This window comes from Arachis stenosperma, chromosome 7 (assembly GCF_014773155.1).
Source record: "Arachis stenosperma cultivar V10309 chromosome 7, arast.V10309.gnm1.PFL2, whole genome shotgun sequence".
Classification (NCBI taxonomy): Eukaryota; Viridiplantae; Streptophyta; class Magnoliopsida; order Fabales; family Fabaceae; genus Arachis; species Arachis stenosperma.
The window spans coordinates 90,662,032-90,680,026 of record NC_080383.1 but is presented as its reverse complement, the minus strand read 5'-3'; the positions used below and the strand labels follow the sequence as shown (position 1 = coordinate 90,680,026).

The following is a 17,995-nucleotide window of genomic DNA, read 5'->3' as shown; positions in this document are numbered from 1 at the left end:
CCGCTGCCTGAGAAGGTGTTTATACCTCACGGCTTATAATGATTTATTTATTAATTTTTGGTGTGCATAGAGTAATGACCAAATATTTATAGAACAAATTGTGCAACTTTCATTATAGTTTTTTATTTTTGTTATGCTAGTGATTGTGGGCTGAGTTCTATATTATAGTCCAATATTTACATCAATCGTTAATAAACTTAACTGGATTGTAAACAAAAAAACTAAACTGGACTGCTAAAAAAAATTGGGCTTTTGAATATTGCATGAGACCCATTGTATAAGAAATATTTGGATAGCAATATAGAATCAACAATTTGATATCTTGACAAAAAACAATTTGATATTGTCCCCAGTAAATTCATCATGCAGAATACCAAAAAGAAAAACTTCACATGCAGCTACAGCAAAGAAAACATGTTGAGATGTGAGGTGAGTAGTTAGGATATGTTTGTTTTCATATTTAAAGGAAGGCACAAATTTCGTCGGACATGACTAGAAATCATGTGGCTTTGTCCAGGTTTGAACCCTGTTGTTCATCCTCTTCAATTTTTATTTTTTTTATTTTATTAATTATTACAAAATACAAAAAAATGAAATCACATATAAAACAAACATGAGAAGTGGACGTGTTGGAATAATTATCTGGCATGACTGCATGCTTTTCAGTTTTCATTTTTTTTATTGTACACGCTAAATAAATTTTATTATTGAAAAACAAAAATGAAAAGTGGACGTGCCGGAGTGGTTATCGGGCATGACTAGAAATCATGTGGGCTTTGCCCGCGCAGGTTCGAATCCTGCCGTTCACGCCTCCTATAATGTACAAACAATAACCTTATATACAAGAAGCTAATAAAATTTTTATTTCTCTTCATATTCTTTTGTTCACGACAACATGACAAGTTCAGCATAATTATTGAGTTGTAATTTGTAAACCACCAAACTAAAGGGAAAAAAGAAAAAAAAACTTTAGAATTTAGATAGACAAATTGAATGACATAGCGTGGCGTTATTGATCATTACCCTTAATTTGTTAAAATTATAAAGTTATATTTTAGGATGAATGTAGTAAATATGTTAAGCTCTGCTAATTAAGCAACCAACTAATGTATTAAGATTAATTAGCAGAACCCAGCCAACTAATATATTAAGATTAATTAGCAGAACCCAGCTTCAAATAAGAAACATTCTTCCCAAGTCCCTATAATTAATATGAAGTATTGGATTGGATGTATGCCTAACTAGGAATAGTACAAGGTCTAAAAACCGTATATAGGAATTGCAACGTGACTCAAAGTCACGAGAGACTCAATTCATATCTGTCACTGGGACGACCAAGTCGTTTACGTAATTCACACTTCTTCTTCTTGGCTTTCATTACCGACCTAAAGCGCAGCATAGCTTTGCTCTTTTAATTCCTAAACATACGCTCTTAATTTCCTCTCTTTCTTTTTTAATATTAATTTTGCTTTTGCTTTCATGAAAATAATAATCCCATTATAGTAGTTATGGTAGGGACCTAGGAACTCTAATATAAGGTTAAGAATAGGGGTGTATATGGGCTGGGCCACACCGGATTTGGCTTAACTTAGATCCGGTCCGAAATATAGATCGGGCCTAATATTTGGATCTTAGACCCGATGAAACCTACGCACATTCGGGCCGGGTGAAAATCGAGTGAAAACCGGGTCTTTAACATGTAAAAATCACCTAATCTCCAACTTTTATTTCACAATTCACATAGTAAAATTTACTTAAAAAATTATAACAAGTACTAACCATTCTCTAAAATTAAAGCATAACCATAATCAATACTAATATTGTCTAACACCAAATATTTAAATCAATACAAATAATACAATATTATGTATTAGTGTAAAGTCTTATACATTTTAAACATAAAATATTAACTTATAATCTTATAAGTGACTAATAATACAAGATATTAAGGTTTACAATATTTAAATTCCACATAAAAATAGCCATCATCCAACATAAAATATTAATTGTGTATGATGACCAGGCCATCGAGTCGAGTTCGGGTGACCCGAGATATGGTCCGGACCCGACCCGAAATAATGACCGAGTCTATTTTTGAGACCCTTATCCGACTCTGGACCCGATAAAATCACACTAAATTAGTCCCTAAAATGTTCGGAGTCAGACCGAATCTTTGAGTCGGGCTGGGCCATGTACATCCCTAGTTAAGAATATAAATATGTAGAGTTCCTAGGACCTTGTATTAATATTAAGGTTAAGAAAAGTATTAGAAGATTGATATTTTTAGTGTAAAAAATTAGAGAAATAATTAATATATATATATATATATATTTATTGATGCAAATATAAAATAAACTATATAACTTCTCATTTTAAAAAAATGAGAACATTTTCCGCAAATTTTAAGGGTTTAACATTTAAAAAATAAATTAAAAGGTACACTTTCGTTACTAAAAAGTGAAAATAGTTAAATTAATTAGGTCTACATGTTGGTCACTGATCATTATTGATGAGTTTATATAGACTTTTATAATGAAAATTAAATAATTAAGTGAAGACTTTGTGGGGGAGTTCGCAACTGTGAACATTTCAAGTTTATCCATTAATTTGGAAGAAGCTCTTTTGACGAAGCGAGGGAAAAAAATTGTTTCTAGATTGGATAATTGTTGTACCTTATTATCCTGTTGATAGTGATATCCCTTATTAAATTATTATTTAATTAGTTAGTGTATATTTAGTGTTATCTTAGTTTATATTATTTACTTGTATATACTTGAAATTGATTGAATGTTTATTTATTTCCCTGTATCGTACGTTCGTTGTAACATATTGATTGTTTAAATCTTATGGTGGTGCCGTGCCCTTTGGCCTGTAGTATATATAATGATATTAACACTTGTTTTTTTAATTGTGAAACATATGAACAGTGTAAATTAAAGTATGTTATTTATAAAATATAATTCATTACAAAAAAAAAAAGTTTCTGTGCATACAAAATATATATTGATTGTCACGATTAAACATATTTTGGTATAAAATTATTCCTTACGTCTCTTAGCAGAACTCATTATTATTATTATAAATTAGTATATATTGACTATTCCAGGCAATTATTATGGCAAAATGTTTCTAGAAGAATTATCATGGTAATGACTCATATAAACGGACACATACAATAATGCAGAACATTTTTTGGTTTTTCCATGGCCCGAAAGCAACTGCACCAATAAATGAAAGCATCGAAATATAGGATGATATTTGAAAATTATTAGATGAAAAAATTTAAAATCAGTAATTTTATTAAATTTTAGTTAATATATAATTAATAAAAAAAGTGAGTTATTAGATAAAATTTTACATTAATTTTATATCATTAAAATTATTATTAATAATTATATAATAATTATAAATCACAAAAATTACTGATTTTTTAACATTTTTTTTATTAGATTATAATAATTTAATTAAATTTATTAAATTATTTAATAATTTTTAATTATTAAATTTATATAAAATTAAAATTTTATTTTAAAAAACATACTAAAATTCAGAAAACAATACAAAATAAAACACGTTAAAATAATTAAAGATAAAGTTGAAATCACATCGATATTTTGATGTGTATATGTGGTGGACTTCGCTATCCTTGTCTGTGCATGCAAATTTCAATATTTCCAATTTTCCATCCCATCCCTGCATCCATCAACCGTCACATCCTCATCCTAGTTATTGAATTCATTTTTATTAAGGGTGAATTGAGATTGAATTGGATGGGATTAGTCAATTAGATAGAAGCAAAATTTTGATTCGATCCAAATTAAAATTATTGGATTAAATTGAATATAATATCTATAGTTTTTAAATTTAAATTCGATTTGCACAGATCGGATCACATAAAGAGTATATGTATAAAATATAAAATTTTTTTAAAAATTTTTTATTAAAAAATATCAATAATTTTTTTAACTATTTTAAATATATTTATTTTTAAAGTAATATTAAATATAATATTTTTAAATAATAAAATAATATAATATAATATATAATAATTATTAGTTAAAATAAAATATAAAAAAATATTTACTTATTTATTTTTATAGATCAGTAGATATGTTGATACATATATAAAATCTGCAATTCGATTCTATTAGTGTGTAGATCGGCTCTATATTCACAATTTCGGATTAGATTCGGATAAACACTGTGAATATGCAAATCGAATCCATGAATACTCATAATTCTTAGGGAGGTGCTAAGTAACCAATAATTTTTTGAACAATATGAACACCCACTAATAAAATAAAAACACACTATATACCTCTAAATTATCCACCTAAATCATAATATTAAAATAACTATTCATATATCTAGTGAAATAAATATCCGATATATCTATTATTTTTATATTGTTACCAATATTGTTAGATACCTATACTTTTTTTAATTCTTATTAATGAACGAGCGATGATGATTATTTACAAATTAAAGATGAAATTTTGTATGTAATTATTTTTATATAAAATTAATAATTAAAAGTTATTAAATAATAATTTAATCAAATTTATCAAATTATTTAATAATTTTTAAATATCTATTTTACATAAAAAATTAAATGAGTTTTTACCATTTTCAATTAACTTAGGTTAATTAAATAATTATTTGAATGGTTCGCTAGCTTAAATAATATACTTTACTCAAAGAGAAAAAGGATTGTTTTTTGTCTTGTTTAGGCATATGATTTCAAGTTTATCTATACGCATCGATTTGCTTTTTAACAGTATGTTAATATTATTATCCAGAATTACACGGCTAATGAAGGAAAAGTCTTGATTAAGCATGATAATTAAACGAGGACAAAAAAGGCACTACACTAGCATAGTAGCATGATTTATGACATCTATATTAATGTAATAATAAAGGAAGAGGGGTCAACACTATTCACTGTGTTTGGCATTAGAAGAAAATACACAACTTATTAATTAAAGTAGGGGCCACACGCTATTAACGATGATGCCCCAGTCAGATCAAGTTGAACTTTTCCTTGAACTCTTTCTATTTGAGGTGCCTCCCCCATGGAAAAGAGTAATTGGAACTCTTCATCAGTTGATCTGGATGGATCCCATTTGAAAAATTGCATCTGATCTTTTGGTTTGGACTTTGGAGTCCCATCCATCTCTTACAAGATTGAATGAGTCAGATAGAAAACAAAAGGCCATGCTTTGGTAGCAGCCACTTGTTTGTCAGTTTATTAGAAAACAACCTTCTTAATATAAAAGAATTTAAATACATAATAAATTAATTACTAGATATTTATATATTTTTAATCTATGTTTTATATTTTAATATATATTTTAAATAAAATTAATATTTAATTTAATTTCTAAATTTACACGTAAATTTTAATTTAATTTTTTAAGTTTTAGTTGTCTTTATTTAATTTTTAAATTTTGTAAACGTAACTCACATTAATATATAAGATAATTTTCAATATTTAAATATTAATGAAATGTGGACATAGATTATCAGATATTACGCTGAAACTTATAAAATAACGTCGTTTTAGTTTTGGTGTTTAAATAGCCTAAAAATATATCCAATCACTTATTTTGAAAAGAAAAATTTTAATAAACATGTCAACATTCTATTAATATCTATGTATAAAATTTTTTTCGAGGGATTAACATGAGTCATATCCGTATGCAAATTTGGTGACCAAATTAAATATCTCTTTAAATATTAATTTAATAATTAATTTTTATAATTTAATATATATCTTTGAATGATTAAGATCTAAATATACCGAAGATCTGAGAACAGAAAATTTCAACCGGAATTATTTTTTCAATTTCATGTTTTAATTATTAAATATGGAGTTTTGTTATTGTTGTTATGTATCTTGATGTGTTATGATGAAGGAGGCCTACTTGCCCAATTCATACTCATAGTAGTGCCATAATCTTATCTGGCTTCTTGGCGAGCTAGTTGTTTGTGAATTGTGAGTTTTCAAGTTGCGGTTTACTCTCGTTTACTTGCGGCTATGCAAGTTGCTCCCTTCAATTATTATTCTGACGACTTTGCCACCACACCTAGCTGAGTCATCTCTAAATAAATAGTATCTTTTAAGTAACTCTAGATTATATGTTTAAAAAGAGTATATTTTGATATGAAAATAAGGAGAGTAGATTCTCTCCATTGTTAAAAGAAATTGAAAGTATAAAATATAATTTTTAATTTTTTTATCATTTTTTTATATTTATTTTTAGTTTTATTTATAAAATTAATAATAAAAAATTATACTTTATTTTTTCAGTTGTTAAAAAAAAATTGAAAACATCTATTTCAAAAAAGAAGATGTAAAGTTAAATTGCTCGTATTTTGAGTAGGGGGGAACTTTGGGTCTCTTCAATTCTTTTTCACAGTGTATTTCAGTTAACGAGTGCCGGTGGAACTAGACCCCACTTCGATCGCTTTAAGCTTATCATACGCCTCTTCGCATGTCACTAGATTCTAGACCCTCTAGGGCTGCACATGGATCGGATAATATCCGCATATCCGCGGTAATTATCCGCATCCGATCCGAATTTTGCGGATATTATCCGATCCGCAGAGTCATCGGATCGGATTGGATCCGATCCGCACTATGGTCGGATCGGATTGCGGATTTGGCAGTGATATCCGCGGATCCGATCCGCAAATCCGCATATCCGCACATCACATATAAATAGCATAGCTTAAGATAGTAAACCCTAATGTGATATGAATTTTAGTATGTTATTTTATGAATTTTATGATATTTTGTTTTTAATTTTTTATGTTGTACTTCAACTTAGAATAATTAAACTTAAATCTTGTGTTATTATTTTGTTTTTGTTATTCAAAAGAACTATTATTGATAATATTCTAGAAGTAAATAGGCTTAAACAGATAAAAAATAAATTTTCTGGATATTTCTTTGTAAAAAGGCCAAACAAAATCTTAAAATAAATTTTTTTAATTATGCGGATATACCCGATATCCGATCCGATCCGATCCGCAATTATGCGGATCGGATCGGATCGGATCGGATCGGATCCGACCTAAAAAATTGCGGATATCGTATCCGATCCGATCCGATAAATGCAGTGCGGATCGGATAGAATTTTAGGCCATATCCGATCCGATCCGATCCGTGTGCAGCCCTAAGACCCTCTGTGTATTTTTTACCCCACAGCATTCCTTAGTTAATTAGTTACCATAGGAAAATTTATATATTAAATTTTAATTTAATGTCTAAAATTTTAAATTTTTTTATTTTTAATTTTAAAAAATTTTAAATTTCTTATTTAATCTTAAAAAATTTTAAATATATTTATTATTATTTTATAATTAAATTTAATATGAATAATTAATAATATATAGTTTTGGTACATAAATGAAATTAATTTATCAATAATCATTATATAATTTTTTTATTTTGAAACATGTATAATTAATTTATAGAATTTGAATTTTTTTACAAAAAAATTCATAAAAAATATTACAAAATTTTTTTTATTATGTTTTTAATTTATAGAATAAAATATAATTTTATGATAATATTATTAACATTTATGTCAATTATTTTATTAATTAGTTGTGTTAAAAATAACTATAAGATAATATAAAATTTATTTAAAAAATATATATTAAAAATATTAAAAATTAAATTATAATTTAATTTACTAAAATAATACTTTACCCGAATTAAAATGACGGAGGAGGGATATTATCTCATGATACCTTGCTTGCCCAGGAAGCGTTGACACCAAAATTGTTTGGTGTTTCTAGAACCCATCTATGTTATACTGTAGACAAGGGAAAGCTAGTAGCTACCGTATGGAAGAAGACGGTGGAAAAAATTAATTTAATATTAAATATTTTATATCCTAAAATGGATACTCTCAAACAAAGGAATCTGCAGGCCCACAGAGAAGGCAACATCCTATCACCTCACCTCACCGCTTCAACAATCAGCAAGCGAGTATCAATTATTTATTTATGCCTTTATTAATTCATTAGAATTCTAACCATGGAGCTTAAAATGAGAAGAGAAACCAACGGCAGTGAATTAGTTGCAGAAACCGACATATGGCATAACTACTAGCTAGTAGTACTCTGCTTTGCCGGTAGCCAAAAAGCTTCTAGAAGACCCACCTTTTTCTATTTTTGTTGCTATTCATTGAAACTTATCGCCAAGCAAGCAGCATGTGCGTCCCTCTCTCTTTATAAAAATCACAATCATGACCACATCACCACACACCATTACCCATTATCCTCAAAATATATATATACATATTCATTTCTAAATTCTACTCCTCAATCCACTCTCTTTTCTTCTCTCTCTATATTCCGATCCCCACACACACATACACTTGTTTTTTATTCTGCTACCATGGAGCTTATTTCAGCTCTACCTGAGGACGTAGCCCGAGATTGCTTGATTCGGATCTCTTATCAAAACTTTCCAGCAGTTTCCTCTGTCTCCAAAGCCTGGAATACCGAGATCCAGTCGCCGGAGTTTCGCCGTAGAAGGACCGCCGCTAATCAAACTCAGAAAATACTCGTCGCCGTTCAATCCAGAGTTGACTCCGACGACAAACGTCGAACCGGCTTGCTGGTCAAGGCAGCAACGAACCCGGTTTACCAACTCAGCGTGTTGGAACCCAAAACTGGTAATTGGAGCGAGTTACCACCCGCACCGGAATTGCCAAACGGGTTACCCATGTTCTGTCGTATAGCCGGTGTAGGGTACGACCTTGTTGTTATTGGCGGGTGGGACCCAGAGTCCTGGAAAGCTTCCAATTCAGTTTTTATCTATAACTTTCTATCTGCCACGTGGCGACGTGGGGCCGACATGCCCGGTGGGCCCCGAACGTTCTTTGCGTGTGCATCGGATAACGATCGTACGGTCTACGTTGCTGGCGGCCACGACGACGAGAAGAATGCACTGAAATCCGTGTTGGCGTATGACGTGGCACGCGATGCATGGGCCGCGCTGCCTGATATGTCTAGAGAGCGTGACGAGTGCAAAGCCATCGTTCGGGGAGGACGCCTCTGCATAATTGGCGGCTACTGCACTGAAATGCAGGGCCGCTTTGAGAAGAGCTCAGAGGAGTTTGATGCTGCCACGTGTCAGTGGAGCCCAGTGGAAGAAGAGTTCTTGGATGCTGGCACCTGTCCTAGGACTTGCGTCGATGGCGGTGATGATGAGTTGTTCATTTGCCGAGATGGTGAGGTGGTGGTCTTAAAGCGTGACACGTGGCAGACGGTGGTAAAGGTGCCGGAGGAAATACGTAATGTTTCGTATATGGAGCGCGGGAAGGAGCATTGTTGTTAATTGGATCCAGTGGTTTCGGACAACCACATATGGGTTTTTTGTTGGACTTGAAGAGTAGTAATTGGGCCAAATTATCGAGCCCAGAAAACTACACTGGCCATGTCCAATTTGGTTGCCTTTTGGAAATTTAGGGTACTGTATTATAATGTACTTTGTCTATGTAAATATGAAGCAACATTTTTGTTTCCTATGGTTGCTTAGCTTAAGGCAATGGACATTTTCCGGTTAATTTTTGTTTGGCTTACAAAGAGCTGTATTTATATCTATATAGAGTGCTCGTTTTGCAATACAAACTTTACCCTTCTTAATATGTAGTTGGAAATAGTGTTATGTACCAACAGAAAAGAAAACTACGGCTATTGCTAATACCGTAATACATGGTGACAAACATTCTAAGTTAAAGTCGAACGTTTATGACTTGTATTGCACGTCTTTTCTTCTTCACTCAACAGTGGCACATGGATAGGCATTAAGAAAAAAAGCGTACATCAAGTTGGTTTTGAGTTCGTGTTTCCTTACTAAATTGGAATTTGTTCTCTTTTTTGTCCGAATTATCTGTAATGTCGTAATCATTTGTAGCAATGATCTCCAATGGTTCAACTTGGAGAGACCCTTTTGTTAACTGATCCTATTACACAAGTCTAATACCAATATAATTAAAGGAACATACCAACTAAATAGTATAATGTTGACATTACCTTCCCAAATTGAGAGAGCCAGCTACGGCCATGAGAACAAGTAGGAGGGGATTGAAAATGGAAGCATAGAGTGGTCCTTTCAAACGTACGCACCACGTTATCGTAACCCATGCTACTCCAGACGGCACCACTCCCTAGTACAATTAAAAATTTAGGCACTAACCCAAAAATTATAACAGATTAGATTAGTTCGACAAAAGATTCAACGAATTACTCATTTTAAGTAGTTTTGTTGCATGTTTGGGCGCCATTATTTTGTTAAAAAAAGATATTTTTTCAATGAAAAAAGATTTTTTTTTATTTTTTAACGTGTTTGTCAAATTTCTAGTAGTAAAAATAAAAGCACTAGTAAAATAAAAAAAAAGATCTATTTTGAGAAGCTGTAATTTACATCTTTTTTTAAAAGATCTTTTTTTCTTAAAAAAAAGATGTTTTTCATATAATAAATAAACAAAAAAATACTTTTATATTGTTATACCCAAACATAATTGATAAATAAAAAGACCTTTTTACATGAGATATCCAAATATAAAATTACTTTTACTTTTCTATAAGATCTTTTAAAAAAAGATAATTCGAAAAAAGATTTTTTCTTAAAAGCTCACCGAAACAAGCCCTTAATCTGTTATGGATACTACATTAATTTGTATCTTTTGCCGTTAAATTCTTGATGTTGAAATATTTTATAATTAAAAATTACCTCCATGATCAACCAGATTGAATATGAGAGCATAGCCAAGAACAAGTATACAGCCCAAAATTTGAGTACGGTGTGAGTCCACGTGGTGAGTTTTTGTTAGGTTAATATGGGTTGACCAAATGTGAATGTTCCCAGGTTGCCACTTTCCAATCTGAAAAGTGAAGATACATACACACGTACATAACGATAGAGAATCATAGATATGATAAACGGAACGGAACTAGTGAGTAGTGAGTATGGAGATACCTAAACGAAATGGCTAAGAGCAAAGTAAGTCCAGGGATGATGTTGTATATGGCTAACAGCATTTGTTGGGTTTGCTAAAGCCACTGCTTCAGCCAACCCCCGAACTTGCAATTTACGAATTGAATGTCATTTACGTGTTTAATAATAATCATGCGCTGTGTCACATTGAAAATATGTGAAATAATAACACACACGGTGACTAATTTTTTGTATAAACAGAGTTAACGGTATAAATCGCTTCATGTTAAAAGTTGCTAATATGTTTGTAGTAACCTAAAGGGCTAAGGATTGGAATATTATATTCTTTTGTATTTATCACACATTTTTAAGTACATTAATCTGGGTGCAGCTTGACCAATGGCAAACCAATGACAAAAGGGTGCTGCCAATGATAAACGACAATGAAAAAATCTGTATTAATTTGCATTAAAATTTTTGAAGACATCAAACTCAGACGTCAAACACCAGTGAATTTTGATTTCCAGAATTGCATAGAGCATTTATTTACCAATAAAAGAAAATTTGGGAGCTGGTAATGTTTTCTCATAGATTGAGCACGAGAATGGCACTTCATACAGAGAAGACTGAGGATTATGTAATGCGAATCCAATGAAAGAATTTAAAAGTAATGCAAGAGCCACGAAGTTATTATTTTGTTTACTTGCTTCTCATGCACCGCACAATAACCTCTACAAATTTCTTATACATGTGCTGCTTCATATACATGCTCTGCACCTTCTTTCTTCCTTCTATCCCCATTTGCTTCCTTGCCAACTGGTTTTTGAGTAAAAACTGGAGATTCTGTGCAAGGACTTGATTCCCTTGGTGTCCAATGGGATGAAGAAGGCCTGTAACATTGTTCTCGACGATCTCCTTTGTTCCCCCAGCATCTGTTCCCAGAACCTACTCAACAAAAGTCAATAAAACAGTTTATCACACTGATTTTAGAGCACCTAAGCATTTTAATCTTGATAAAGCAGGTAAAAGCAAGTGGCAATCATACCGGAAGCCCAAAAGCCATCGCTTCTATAGTCACGCGTCCAAATGTTTCTCCCAGGCCCTATACACAAGTTTAGCAATTAGCCACAGCTTCACACATCAAAGGATATTTCTGTAATTCCATCAAGAAGGTGAATTCTTGGGGAGATATTTCTTGTATTTAGCCCAATAATCAAGTGTATTTATACAATTGCACAAAAATACACCTAGAGGCACAAAAATACACTTAGCATTACCTATTTTTATAAGTTAAATAATTTAAACATAACTACCTGAGCGTTTATGACATAAACATCAGCAGCAGAGTAAAGCGAAGCAACCCGGGTTGTGGCTGGAGTCCATAAAACTGATTTGGAGGAGTTCGGATGCTGTTGTAAGAAATTTAAAAGACCTTTAACATAATCAGCCTTGTTACTCTTGGATCCAACAGAACCAATAAGAACTTTGAGAGATTGTTCCATTGTTCCTTGGTTGCTGGACAAAACCTGTTTTCTGAGGAAGTCAAGATTTACATAATTAGTACAAATGAATACAAATACACAGCCATAAGTGGTAGAACTTTATTTTGAGATTCAGCAACCTGCTTAAAGAATTTTTGGAGGCACCTTTCAGAACCGCATCGCCATCCTTCAACGGCGGTAACATTTTTCTGATACGACGTCTTCGAGCCAGGGTTGATAGGCCTTCTCTTATATTCAGTTTTCTCATCTTCTTATCATCTGGCAATTGTCTCGGTTCCTCTATTACAGAGATTGCTGATTCAAGAAGTAATAGCTGGCCCTTCCCAGGGTTGATGCTACTTAGAGATATCACAAGCATATCATTTTCAGTCAAGCCCATTTCTTTTCGGACTAAATCTCGCAAAAGCTGCCTTTTTTCAGTCATCTTCTCAGTACTGAATGAAGGAGTGTTCAGTGTAGAAGGAAGGCCAGCTACAAATGCCAGTTCATCATTAACAGATAATGGAACTAGTTCAGGGTGGTATCTAAGCTTTATGCTTTCTTCTTCACACCACTTTTGCCATTGTTTAGATTGTGATTCAGAAAGGAAAACCAACATCTTTACTCTGTTCAAGACATCTTTTGAGCGATCAAAGTACTCTCGTCGATTTTCCATAATCCACCAGGCAACTTGGCTTGCACCGGCAGGAAAATGCTCAATATATTGTTCTGGAAGCAATTATGAAGATAAACGTTTTCAATTAAGTTTGTAAAGAAGAGGAGAAGAGGAGAATTATAATCTAAGTGAGGAATTATGAACAGAAACATGAGAAATTATAATGCAGACACAATAATCCATTCGTACCAATCCATGATGCGCACACAGCTGATCCAGCAATGACAAGATCAGCCTTCATTGCAGTTTTGAAGCTGAAATCCGCTTTGTCCTCAAGCACCTTGATTCGTCTTCTGGTAAGTTCTGGCATCAAACCACCCTTCTTGCTAAGCACAACTGCTGAAACAGTGGCTCCACAGCTCAGAAGTTCTGTTGCCAACTCCATCATTGAAAGTGGTGCTCCAGTCATGGAAAGCTCATGGAATATCAAGATGAATCTTCTGGACCAAACAAGACGTGCAAAGTCCCCCTTCCTGTTACATGTCCCAGATCTCTTCTCAGGACTCCATTCTAGGATCCTATCCTCTATTGAGCCAAATGGACCAACAAGCAATCCATATGTACTGTTTGTGTTGGGAATTTCTGCTTCCTGCTCTTCTACATCGTTATTCTCAACTTCTGATTTTGTTTTTCTCCTACCTCGAGCTTTACCTCTTGAAGATCGTGCTGATCGTTTGCTCTTCTTCTTCGAGCTTGTCCTACGACCAGAGGGAGCACTACCCTCTTCTTTCTTGGCCAAAGCTACATTTACTGATTTATCATTCCATTCTTCATTTCTAAATGTCTCATTCATGGCAGATATGGAATTATCTGTAGCAATCAAATCTCTACGCTGACTCTGCTCAGCATCTGAATCAATATCATGTGACCTGCCTCCAAAGCCTGAAAATTCCTCCTTCTTATCGCTATGAGCCCATCTGGACTGAACAAAAAATCCAAGGTAAGCCCAGAGGGTAATGAGAAGCAACCACAAGAGCACACGATTGCTCCGCAACCACAATGCACCACCTACACTAGTCCTCCCATCCCTTCTTGGTGTCCGGCTGGAATTCAGCCGCCGAAAGGTTGGGGAATTTCGCGGGGATGATCTTCCAGATAATGTTGATTTAAAACTTGCCGCTGACCTTAATGAAGACTTTGCTACAAATTCCCCTCTATTGTTCATTTCCTCCATTTACTACCCTAAACTATAATCCTGTTCCTATCACTAGACAAGCCTCACCCTCCAACTTGTAAATTCGGAATTCAGCTAAAATCCTCTTTGGATTCTTGAAGCCCGAGAGGCTCTCTGAATTCAACACATGAGACACACAACAAATAATATAGTTGAGAGCAGTTTAATGCGCATTTCAAGATTCCTAAATCCATATGGAAGAGATTACTAAATAAACGAAGGAGAAAGAGAAAGAACCGAAAATAGTGTTAGCTGTTCCTAACTGAAATAGGAAGTGATTACCGTTTGAAGAAATGTAGAAAGCTGAAAAAAAGCTACTTAAGCAAGAAAAGGAACACAAAGCGCTATGGCAGAGAAGAGAAGAGAGATTACATGGATTGCTTTCAAGATCTGTGGTTCAGCTTGAACAGTGATTCTTGAAGAACAAGAAGAAGATGAAGCTACTTCATCGCTTACACTTATTATTACCAACAGAGTGTGAATGAATGTGCGCTTCTGGATTGCAATTACTCTCAACTTGAGAGAGAGAGAGAGAGAGAGAGAGAGAGAGAGAGATGAGCAGCACTTTCAACTGGACGAAAGCATGATGATTGACGAGAGAAGACTCTCAGAATTGCAAGAGAAACAAGAGTCTCAGTCTCAGTGCACGTGCCTCATACACGTGTGATTTTCTAAACCGTTCGATCAATCGGAAACCTTGATTTTGGATTTGACCCCGAGTCCCATAGCTCTGACTTTTGTCATCTGTTTAAACCAGTATCTATTTTCTATTAGGATTTATTAATAGTGGTTCCCAGTTCCATTTATAACACCATTTTTTTTTCATGTCTAACAACTTGACATGTTTTTAAATATTTAAGAATATTCTATCAGTAATTAAATAACTCATGCATAATTAATCGCTTCTCGTAAGCCTTCATTATTTTCATTCCATTCTTTAGCTTAATAAATAAATAGATATTATCATAAAAATTTTATAATTATTTTTATATAAAAATATTTTTTTATTATTAGATAAAAAATTGTAAAATTTGATTTTAATATGTTATAAAGTATTATTTTTTTAAAGTGTGACTAATTAAATAAATAAAATATATTTTTAACACAATTTTTTATAAAAAGATATTTTTAATATATTCGTTTTGCCTAATAAATATATTATTTGAATAGGATAACATTTTTCACCTCTTCTATGTTTCTAGATAGTGTAGTATTATTATTATTATCCATTATATAAACCGTAATAAACATTCCTAAATATTCCACAAAAGAAAAAAAAAACCTTTGATCACAACGGCCGAAAATAAATTTCTAATTTTAATTATTAATTGTCAAATTTTTCAGTCTTTATTGCTTTGGAGGAAAGAAATTCTGAGAGAATCAGAAAGTGGATGAATATTGAGGATTCAGGACTATTACCGTCATTTGACGTTTTAAGGTACAAATAGTGACGGGATATTACGTTACGTTCACTCACCGACACTGCAAGTATTTAAGTCAGGCCAATTATCAAAGGAAAAGTATGAGGAGCCAATGTAGTTCCTATACAATATATACAATGGGAATATTTTTGTAATTAAAATCAAATGATAATTAATATAATTAATTATTATTTATTTCAAATTTTAAATTCAACCCAAATAAAGATTTCATAATGTAAAACTAAAAACTGCCAACCCTCTCCTTTATTTGCACGTATTTGCTTCTCAGACATTTTCATCTCTCAACGGTGCCGTCTCGCAACCCGCAACAATCGCCATCACGCATAGCCTCGGGAGACGCTGTTGTGCGCACCGCGAACGCCCGAGCATCACCGTCGCGCAGGTTGCGTCGTTCACACAACCCTAAACCTGCCAGTCGAAAAAGCCCCTCCCCCCAGCCGGCGACGTTTTACCTTCCGACATCTTCTTCGTTTCCCTCTTGGACTACAAAAAGTCAGTATAAAGCTATTGTTCTACTCTATAGATTATGTTTGTGTGACACCTAGGGTTCAGATGTTCTTTGATTTTGGAAACCGAGCACCATGGAAACTGAGCTCAGCACTGCAATAAGGGGTTTTGCAGCAGGAATTTTTTGCTCTTCTGCAAAGCCTAGATCAATCAGGGCTCAAGCTTCTTCTGGTTTTTCTTCTATTGCTGATTCATTGATTTGTTTGGTTTATTAGATATATTCTGAGATTTCTATAAAGTTAATCATTGATATGTGAACTATGAAGTGGTTGATTTTGATTTGCATATACACATGTATATTTGTTATACGTGATTTTCATTTTCATAGTTAGACTGCTTACTTGATATATGATTTTGGTGTTGAATTGTAGCAAAGTTTTTCTATTTACACCCTTCTTGTCTATGTGAATGTATACTCATTTAGGAATATTTGAGAGATTTCCTTAATAGGACTCATTTCTTTAATTTTCTTCTTGTTTAATTCTTGCATAATGTTAGATTAATGATTATGGTCAACCGAAAAATAGTTTGGCTATGTAATTTTTCCAAGTACAATTAGGTTTTGCAAAATCATGTTGTGTTAATATGTAGTATTATCTAGTATAGCTTCTTTTTTTACATCTCTTGATTTGATGGGTCCTAATATCATAATATGCAGAATTTGCATATTGTGAAGAAGCTTATGCCTCTCAAAAAAGTTTCTTACTGAAGTTGTATTGCAAATATATCCTTGTGTTTGCCTTATTTTGGTTATGCTGATTCTTGTCATGTGTTGATGTTTCTCTTTGTGCTGCTCGAGAAACTGGTTGGCACATGACATATGCTTTGTTTTGATGCTGGTTTGATAATAAATTCTCTCAAAAATGGAGGTGCACTTGTTTACAAGGCATGACAGCATGGTGATAGTGTTGTTCCTCTTGATTTTCTGCTCTTGGATAATCATCTTTGTTTACTATTTCCTCTTATTTTCTCCACTTTTCAATCACTTAATAATGTTTAAGCTCCATATTCCAACAATTGAGATTCATGTTGCAGATGGTCTAAAACATTAATGAGATATCCCAGGTGATTATTATTCCAAAAGGGAAACTCTCTTAGACAATTTTAGTGACCAAAATGGCAAAATCTTCGAATAATACATTGTTATTCTATTAACTTTAGTGATTTTAGCATCTTTGATGGTAACTTGTTATTTTTCATTGTATTAAAAGATGGAGGCAATACTGTTGACTTTGATCTGTTGTACTTATTTTATTTGCAGTAATTATGTAGCTCATTATATGAGTTTTCCCTTAAATACAGATTGAAGCAAAGATTTTGTATAAAAGATTACTCAATTACGATAAAAATCGTCAGAAGAATAAACAAGGTGATTATTTTCGACTTTTTGGACAAAACGATGGTCTTATAGATCAATATGGAAAGAAGTTGGGCAAAACTGTCCCAGAATTGCAACTTGGATAAAACTTTGGAATTACTATCTGGTATTTTTGCATATTTTTAGGATTTAATATCTTTCTATCTATTTTGTTGTCACATTTAGTATATTTTCATCTAAATACAGGGATGGCTGCATTGCGGTCACTTAATATTTCAAATACAGGAGCTACCAGTGAAAATGCTACCGTTCCTTCTTCAAGTCTAAGAGTTTCGAGAATTGGGGTGCTGTTTACTTTGAATTCTGTCATTGGAAGATCAGTAAAAGCCACAGCCACCTTTTGGTTACAATAGACATAGTCCAATCAGTAAAATAGTCCG

At 32.7% G+C, this 17,995-nt stretch overlaps 1 protein-coding gene, 1 non-coding gene and 1 pseudogene across 2 annotated transcripts; 2 read left to right on the top strand and 1 right to left on the bottom strand.

The window, feature by feature from the left end:
- Positions 1 to 727: 727 nt before the first annotated feature.
- TRNAS-AGA (transfer RNA serine (anticodon AGA)) lies at positions 728 to 809 on the top strand. Its single transcript has one exon. It is a non-coding gene; the product is annotated as a tRNA-Ser (tRNA).
- A 7,303-nt stretch (positions 810 to 8,112) lies between these two features.
- Positions 8,113 to 9,584, top strand: LOC130941070 (F-box/kelch-repeat protein At1g80440-like; annotated as a pseudogene).
- A 1,877-nt stretch (positions 9,585 to 11,461) lies between these two features.
- Positions 11,462 to 14,888, bottom strand: LOC130941810 (uncharacterized). The gene is made up of 6 exons (XM_057870409.1): positions 14,661 to 14,888; positions 13,304 to 14,402; positions 12,579 to 13,167; positions 12,271 to 12,490; positions 12,003 to 12,059; positions 11,462 to 11,902 (listed from the first exon to the last, which is right to left on the bottom strand). The coding sequence occupies exons 2-6, from the start codon at positions 14,286 to 14,288 to the stop codon at positions 11,657 to 11,659; spliced, it is 2,097 nt and encodes a 698-aa protein (XP_057726392.1). The 5' UTR covers positions 14,289 to 14,402; positions 14,661 to 14,888; the 3' UTR covers positions 11,462 to 11,656.
- Positions 14,889 to 17,995: the final 3,107 nt, after the last annotated feature.